Source organism: Galdieria sulphuraria (assembly GCF_000341285.1).
Source record: "Galdieria sulphuraria unplaced genomic scaffold scaf_151, whole genome shotgun sequence".
Lineage (NCBI taxonomy): Eukaryota > Rhodophyta > Bangiophyceae > Galdieriales > Galdieriaceae > Galdieria > Galdieria sulphuraria.
The window spans coordinates 1-7,000 of record NW_005178324.1 but is presented as its reverse complement, the minus strand read 5'-3'; the positions used below and the strand labels follow the sequence as shown (position 1 = coordinate 7,000).

At 38.7% G+C, this 7,000-nt stretch overlaps 5 protein-coding genes across 7 annotated transcripts; 2 read left to right on the top strand and 3 right to left on the bottom strand.

Moving 5' to 3' along the window:
- The first annotated feature begins 360 nt into the window (after window positions 1–360).
- Gasu_63050 (uncharacterized protein) lies at window positions 361–2,021 on the top strand. The gene is made up of 2 exons (XM_005702511.1): window positions 361–1,015; window positions 1,061–2,021. Exons 1-2 carry the CDS (start codon window positions 399–401, stop codon window positions 1,884–1,886), a joined length of 1,443 nt encoding a protein of 480 aa, XP_005702568.1. The 5' UTR covers window positions 361–398; the 3' UTR covers window positions 1,887–2,021.
- Window positions 2,022–2,057: 36 nt separating this feature from the next.
- Gasu_63040 (hypothetical protein) lies at window positions 2,058–2,830 on the bottom strand. 2 transcript variants are annotated; one of them, XM_005702509.1, is made up of 4 exons: window positions 2,746–2,830; window positions 2,563–2,679; window positions 2,439–2,514; window positions 2,058–2,386 (listed from the first exon to the last, which is right to left on the bottom strand). In XM_005702509.1, the coding sequence occupies exons 1-4, from the start codon at window positions 2,810–2,812 to the stop codon at window positions 2,224–2,226; spliced, it is 423 nt and encodes a 140-aa protein (XP_005702566.1). In that variant the 5' UTR covers window positions 2,813–2,830; the 3' UTR covers window positions 2,058–2,223. The 2 variants fall into 2 exon arrangements, with proteins under 2 accessions (XP_005702566.1, XP_005702567.1); XM_005702510.1 differs by having other exon boundaries at window positions 2,058–2,503.
- A 10-nt stretch (window positions 2,831–2,840) lies between these two features.
- Gasu_63030 (uncharacterized protein) lies at window positions 2,841–3,185 on the top strand. The gene has a single exon (XM_005702508.1). The coding sequence runs from the start codon at window positions 2,869–2,871 to the stop codon at window positions 3,103–3,105; it is 237 nt and encodes a 78-aa protein (XP_005702565.1). The 5' UTR covers window positions 2,841–2,868; the 3' UTR covers window positions 3,106–3,185.
- A 60-nt stretch (window positions 3,186–3,245) lies between these two features.
- Gasu_63020 (S-adenosylmethionine-dependent methyltransferase) lies at window positions 3,246–5,390 on the bottom strand. Its single transcript, XM_005702507.1, has 3 exons — window positions 4,785–5,390; window positions 4,110–4,725; window positions 3,246–4,062 (listed from the first exon to the last, which is right to left on the bottom strand). Exons 1-3 carry the CDS (start codon window positions 5,363–5,365, stop codon window positions 3,946–3,948), a joined length of 1,314 nt encoding a protein of 437 aa, XP_005702564.1. The 5' UTR covers window positions 5,366–5,390; the 3' UTR covers window positions 3,246–3,945.
- A 9-nt stretch (window positions 5,391–5,399) lies between these two features.
- On the bottom strand, window positions 5,400–6,902 carry Gasu_63010 (tRNA dimethylallyltransferase). Of its 2 annotated transcripts, XM_005702505.1 has the most exons (5): window positions 6,160–6,902; window positions 5,911–6,106; window positions 5,715–5,857; window positions 5,597–5,645; window positions 5,400–5,518 (listed from the first exon to the last, which is right to left on the bottom strand). In XM_005702505.1, the coding sequence occupies exons 1-5, from the start codon at window positions 6,875–6,877 to the stop codon at window positions 5,422–5,424; spliced, it is 1,203 nt and encodes a 400-aa protein (XP_005702562.1). In that variant the 5' UTR covers window positions 6,878–6,902; the 3' UTR covers window positions 5,400–5,421. The 2 variants fall into 2 exon arrangements, with proteins under 2 accessions (XP_005702562.1, XP_005702563.1); XM_005702506.1 differs by lacking the exon at window positions 5,400–5,518 and having other exon boundaries at window positions 5,530–5,645.
- Window positions 6,903–7,000: the final 98 nt, after the last annotated feature.

Below are 7,000 nucleotides of genomic sequence, written 5' to 3'. Positions count from 1 at the left end.
CTGAGACGAATACTTTTCATACACGAACTCGAAACTGCTCTGCTTCAAGATTTTAATTAGGTTCCTACAGTTGGCATCTCTTTTGTGATGCTCGCTTGACAAATCGAACTACCGTGTTCGCTTCTATATCTACAACACAATCAGCTCATAGACAAGTTGTTGAGAAACAACATTGCAAGGTAGAGCGTTTAGGTGAGACTTTCGCACTGTTTCTTGGGAATTACCAGTCTCGTAGAGTTTCGCATAAAAATAGCCAACAAGTTTCTCTACTTATTGTAGTCAAAAAGTGCTGCAAATAGACTATTTTTATGTAGCAAAAGGTTGGAAATGCAATAGATATTACGAAGTGGTAGTTAGTCCAATGCCCATTGAGTACGCAGAATCCCAAAAAATTGGTTATGGATAAGAAGTCATTTTGGTTTTTGTGGATAGCATTTTTGGCAACTGTTTCAGCTAACCCAGCTGTGTTATTAGAGGACAACGCTTTGGCAGAAAGTGGAAGGAAATCCACAGTATCCGGCTTTGAGTTGAAGGGAGAGGATGTAGCACCGAACTTTGGGTTATTTGAAAGCAGCTGTCCGGGAAGATTCGGATTCTCGATAGCAACTGATAGTTCAGAGAAGAACAAAAGTGGCTTGGTTGCCATCGGTGTACCGGGGAGGGACGCCGTTCTTATATTGGAACCCAAAGGTGACACCTCCCAAGGAAGAGTCTTCGCAAACAATTGGATTGTGGACGTCGACTTGCACTCAGAAGAGACAAGAAGCTGTTATCAGCAGAAGGAACACTTTGGCACAGCTGTCGCACTATGGGGTAATTGGATAGCAATATCTAGTGTTGTAAAGGGCAGAATTGATATATACGAGAAATCAAGAGACGGAACGAGATGGGATAACAAGGGACATATCGATGGAACTATAATTGAAGGCTGGAATGAAGATTCAGAGTATGGAAAAAGACTTATATGGTTCTGTAAAGAAGACAATCTCTTTTTATTGATATCAGCACCCAAATGGTATTGTCCAATTCGCCACACATTTTTTAGATGGTTATTTGGTAGGTCTTATGCAAGACATCACTGTGGCTGCGTGTTTATGTACAAGTACATTATTGGCACAAATTCTTGGAAGCATATTCAAACAATTAATCCTCCTCAAGAATGGAGTGTTGAAGCCAGTGTTTCTCTCTCTTGGATATCGTTCGGAGAAGCAGTTAGTCTTTGGAACGATAGTTATTTTGCAGTTGGGGCTCCAGGTACAGCCTGTTGGAAATACAAGGATACTATCGAGAGAAGAAAGCGTTATTGCGGTTCTGTATTTATCTATAAGTGGGAAAAGGAGAAGTTGAATTATCACATGGAAGTTCAACCTCATGATATGGAAGGAGGTGATGCATTTGGGTCTTCTTTAGTGTCACTTTATCCATTTTCATTGGCAGTTGGCGCTCCTAGACAAGATTGCTACGACGGACATCTCGCGAAGAGTAGTTGTGGAGCAGTTTATTTAATAGATGGTACTCAAGATATTTTATCTGCTAGACTCAAAAATATTCAAAGATATAAACCCGATGTTCAACTAGGAAGTTTTGACCTGTTTGGTTTTGCAGTTGAAGCTCCCGAAAATGGCAACTTCTTACTTGTTTCAGCTCCTGGTTCATGGCATGAAAGAGGTACTGTATTCCTACTGAAGCGAGCAAGAGGTAGTTTTGCATGGACAGAGAAGAATCTTTCAATGTCTCGTTGGTTATGGAAGGAAAGTAGGCCGTTTTCCAATTTGGGTTGGCAAATTCGGTTGATAAACTATGGGGAACAGTATTGGTTACTGGCTGGCGCTCCTTTTGCTCGCTTCCAAGAAGGAAGTGTCTATATTGTTCCGTTCCTAGATTGATGCACTTTGGATTGCACTAACTACCTACACAAGTGGTAGGATTCGTTTTAATTTAAATTCATAGGATACGATAGGCGTGAAAGTTGGTTAAGAAATCCCCACAGTGTTAGGTTTCATAAAGAATTACTTCTGACTTCGCAAATGGCTTGTCGAACCTTTTCACTCAAAATAGAGCACAACCTCATATTTATCCAGGAACCTTACTTATCTTTACTGTGGCAAACCTTTAAAGCAACTCTGTTACACGAATGACCCAGGTTATCGTTGCCCTGTCTGCTTTCTCTACAACATCATAAAAAGGTGACATCAAAGCTTTGGCATCGATATTTGTTCAATACTAGTACCACTTGTGACAAAAGTCTGAAAGAGATGCTGTTAACAAGGCTTCAAACATCGATAACGTATTGACACTTTGTACATACCAATAAAGAACTGACGCTTTAGAATGTGCATCTGCTATACTAGAATTGGATGAATGACTATTCTCAATAAAAAAAGACCTTACGATGACTATTCAACTATATAATAGAGGACTGTTTGCGTCGTTAATACTNGATATAACCAAGCGATACTTTACAGGAAGAAGTCAACTTGGTATCTGAACGTATGTGTTGCCTCTTAAATTGGACTTAGAGGACTTTTAGTCTATTTATTCATGCTCTTCAAAATGTATTACCTTTTAAGTTGTCTGGTAGCTTGAGCGACAGTTGCTCGCTTCTTGATAAGGGTTGCCTTGCCAGTGACGTTCTGACAGCAATTGCACTGCACACTCCAACTAAAATAGCAACTGAGTCTTTATTGAAAAGAACAAAAATACTTTTTTCGCAACGATAGTCTTAAATATGACTCCAGTACACACTATCTAAAATGTTCAGCAAAATTCTATCAGCTATGGCTGAATTCATAGACTGAAGTAGTGATTGCATTTCGTTCAGGGCATCAAGAAGCGTATCTTCTTTGCCTCACCCAGTCCAACAATACTATGCATCCTAGCGAACTAATCGTTACAGATCCCAACCAGTATCGAGAAATAACCAACTCGGACATTTTGCCCTCAGAAATTTTGGACGGAGAATTTTTAGTTCTGCTATTTTTAGCTTGTGAAAGAATTGCCGTGCTACTATCAAATATTAAGAAGCTTGTTGAATATATCTTGTTTAAACTTCAACTTTCTGGTGCACTAGTCAGAACAAAAATCGCTGATTGGTTGAATACGTGAGTATCCTCGTGAAGACGCAGCTAGAGCAGTGCCACTTTTAATCCAGCAGGAAAATGTACTATAAAAAGTATTTTTACAGTTTATGTGTGGCTAAAATATTCAGTTTGTAAAGTGATGCAAACACTTGCTTACGGGGCTGTAACTAGCAGTACTATTATATTCAGTATTTTGTCGTCAACAGTCAGCCCTTCTTCAGAATTCATAATTGAAAGACAAATAGCATAAAATACTCAAAATATATCTCCAATGTATTCTGCATGAAATTGGTGCTTCATAGCTTTTCGAGCCATATCCCGTGGAGTTATTCTACAGTCATGTAACCAGAAACCAAAAAGAGATACGTAATCGTTCTGACCGAGCCTGTTCACTGAGTCTCAGAGGTCAACTAAAGTATTTTTGCAACAGAGTCTATCAAATATTGATTCATGTACCTTGTAACCGATTCTAAGTCTTAAGTAACCAAGATGCGCTAATGAACCCAAAGAAAGTCTGAATCCTAGGGTAGGGACTCGCATACAATATAATTTCTCAAGTCGAAAAGTGTTTTCAGCAAACTCTTGCAACAAATTCCATATTGTAGAGCATCGCGCAATGTCCACTATAATAAAGTCGCTGAACCAAAAGGGAAAGTTGTCGTTGCGGCAGGTTAATGACTAGTTGAAAGGCTTATCGTGCCGACAGCATTCCAAGTACGAAAGGTTGCCAGTCTCAACTCACAACTCGGAAGAGTTTCGAAGTTTTGCTTCATCAAACACGATACATTAAAAGAATGAGTTTAAATGCTATGCATGAAACCAAATTACTAAATAAATTTTATAGCTCGAGACAACTTGTTACTTTCTAAGGCTTGTAAAATACACATACTTTGGTAAGCCACGAAATGTAAATATTTGCAGATCGAAAACCAGCTGACTCAAACAGAGTCTTCAAATCAGTCTTCACATAACTGGGATAATACTGGAAAATAGTTAAAATGAAGAGAAGCGAATTTAGATTAAACTTACTGGCTCATGATATATTTGAGGGAACATTTGTAAGAGTCGATTCAAATCACTGCGATCGCCTTCTTGAATGGAATCAACAAATATAAGCATTCCTCCCGGTTTAAGAACCCTAAAAAACTCCTTCGCTACTTGTTCTCGAACGTTTGGCGGAAGTTCATGAAACAAATAAATGTTTAGCAGGACATCGAAGGAATTGTCTCTAAAGACGAGCTCTTCTGCTCTACCAGAAACGAAACGTATGTAAGTATTAGAATAGGTTTCATGTCTGCGTCTGGCTTCTCTTAAATAATAGGGACTGAGATCCAAGTTTACAATTCTTAGCTGTGGATAGTTTTCGGCCAAATCTGAAAGAATACCTCCGGTTCCACAAGCGACATGTAATAACTTCATGTGCTTAATGGAGTGACTATGTACATAGTTAAACAAAGGGACCAATGCTTGTCTTCTCATAACATCTGCCACTCCATTGAATAAGACCTCCACTTGAAATTCATACAGTTTGGCAGAATATTCCGAAAGATAACCATCCGTTTGAAAATGAAAGTTTCTTTTATAGTACTCCGGGAAGTCACTATTTATCAGTGGAGGAATTTCTCTATATCGATTTTCACGGCGTCTAATGATATATTTATATGTTTTGTTTATCGGAAAACCCATCTTTATCGTGTACATTACCTTGCTTGGACCATCCTCACATCCAACAAATAGTCGAGAGTTGCAGGTAATATATCGTTCCATCTCCTAGTTGGCAAGGGTGGCAACTTGTAATATCCATAACGAATGTTACTGTAGTCTTGACGACAAGCAGTCAAACATTCCCCCAGCATACCAACTATTAACCTCCATAACTCAAGGGAGATGCCTCTTTTCTTCGACTTTCGCAGTTGGTTCATATTGTCGACAATCTTCAAACCTAAGAGTGACATCACTGTGAAGTAGCTGACTCTCACTGATGCGCCAAGAAGATATCCCACACCCTGAGGACCAGTTGTAACAGTCTGTAAGAAATCTAGCCAAGACTGACGAACTGCTTCCAAGCTGTTTTGGTTATGTGGCGTTTTTCCCAGTTGAGTAGTCTGTTCCTTTCTCGAGATTTCGGTTGTAAATGAACCAAAAATTCCAAATTGTCGATTTCCGACTTTTACTGACTTAGAAACTAAGATGAACTTCCTAGTAACCCAACTCTGAGTTGGACTATACAAAATATTGGATTGTAAGAGGGCTCTACAACAGGAAAGAAATGATAGCTTTGCCATCTCCAATCTCCACCAGAATCTCTGAGCACTTGCGATTTACAATTTTACCAATTGTCTCAAGCTTCTCTTAATTTGAATTGAAAGTCACACGCTTCTCGTACTGTAGACTCGATCAAATTCTGGTCTTGAAACAATACTAGCTCAGGTGTATACCTATAGTTATCATTGAACAAATATATACATATTTGCATATGTATTTGTGTGTGCGTAATAAACAGAATATCAGCTTACGTTTTCATCTCTTTTCCTTGTTTTAAAGATATCTCTCGAACCTCAGCATCTATAAAAATATAGAAATGGGTCTAGTCAATAAATCGCTAAGACGATCATAGAAATATAAGATACTTGCCAATTCTTTGTCTCGTAGACTCTTTATACTCTTCTGATGTGGCAGCGAACCAATGCATGATATACTCTATCGGAGCAACATGTGAAATATCATTCGAAAACATCTCAACAGGTACCCAATGAAATAACTCTTCTCCTCGAAACCTAATTATTCGAAATCTTTTAACATAAAGTACGTGTAGTCTATCACTTTCTACCATTGCAACTGTCTTCGTGCATATTGTCTCGAAGCATTCTGAAAATCTCTTAAATATTTCATGAACTGATCCAAAGCATTTGTTTCATGATTGGTTAAATATTCAATAGTCTGTCTATAACCGATAGCTTTTCCGGCAGAAGAGTCTTTCGACAATTCTCTCTTATACAAAAGCTCAAATACTTCCTTCAGTAGACCTAATACGAAATGCTATAAAAGTACCTGAGGAACAAAACGGATAATTAAATACCATCTTGAGCAATCATTCGTTCACATCTCCTATCTATAAACCTATTCAACTCTTTGCGTGGAGCAACAAGGAAGAAACAACGAAAGTCATAATCCAAATCAGTCACAGGTATGCCCTGTAATAACTTTTTTGGATTGGGAGCACCTCCTTGTAGTGGTAACTCACTCAAAGGCTTGCCTGTAGCATAATAAATTTCCAATGCTCTTCGCAGCCGATACCAATCATTTCTGCATATTTTAGTTGCTCTCATTGGATCCAGTTGTTCCAGTAACTCAATGGCAAGGTCCCAATTCCCATTCAGCTCTTCTAATGTCGTTGAAACATAATAAGCCACTGAATTTGTCGCAGGTGGTGTTGCTGGCAATCCATAAATATACCAACGTACATACATGGAAGTACCACCAACGACTATAGGAACTTTGTGTCTGCTAAGAATGGATTTTGTTGCTTCACGAGCACGTTGGAAAAACTCTCCCGCGCTAAACTCATAAGTGGGTTCCACTATATCAATCAGATGGTGTACAATCCCATTTCTTTCCTCTATGGAAGGCTTATTGGAACCTACGTCTAGTTTACGATATACTTGAACAGAATCTGCGGAAATAATTTCTCCATTCAGTAGCTTTGCTAATTCGATAGATATCCTAGTCTTTCCAACACCAGTAGGACCACTTATGACAATCACTTTTGGCTTGGCCTCCAAAGAGGACGCTTTCATTCGGCTAAGAAACTTACAAGGCTGCCTTGAACCAAATTGAATAGTATTCGAAACTTTTACAAAGTTTACAGCTGCCAAGTCAGTTTTTGAAGTAACTTGTCTGCTCTGGAAAAAGGAAAAGAC

Coding starts and splice junctions, on each gene's coding strand:
- Gasu_63010 (XM_005702505.1), bottom strand. CDS start 6,877: ATGAAAGCGTCCTCTTTGGAGGCCAAGCCAAAAGTGATTGTCATAAGT. Junction 5,858..5,910: donor GCACGAAGACAGTTGCAATG/GTAGAAAGTGAT, acceptor TCGAATAATTAG/GTTTCGAGGAGAAGAGTTAT. Junction 5,646..5,714: donor GTCTACGAGACAAAGAATTG/GCAAGTATCTTA, acceptor ATATTTTTATAG/ATGCTGAGGTTCGAGAGATA.
- Gasu_63020 (XM_005702507.1), bottom strand. CDS start 5,365: ATGGCAAAGCTATCATTTCTTTCCTGTTGTAGAGCCCTCTTACAATCC. Junction 4,726..4,784: donor GTGAGGATGGTCCAAGCAAG/GTAATGTACACG, acceptor ATATATCATTAG/ACGCCGTGAAAATCGATATA. Junction 4,063..4,109: donor CTCAAATATATCATGAGCCA/GTAAGTTTAATC, acceptor ACTATTTTCCAG/TATTATCCCAGTTATGTGAA.
- Gasu_63050 (XM_005702511.1), top strand. CDS start 399: ATGGATAAGAAGTCATTTTGGTTTTTGTGGATAGCATTTTTGGCAACT. Junction 1,016..1,060: donor TTGATATCAGCACCCAAATG/GTATTGTCCAAT, acceptor GTTATTTGGTAG/GTCTTATGCAAGACATCACT.
- Gasu_63030 (XM_005702508.1), top strand. CDS start 2,869: ATGCATCCTAGCGAACTAATCGTTACAGATCCCAACCAGTATCGAGAA.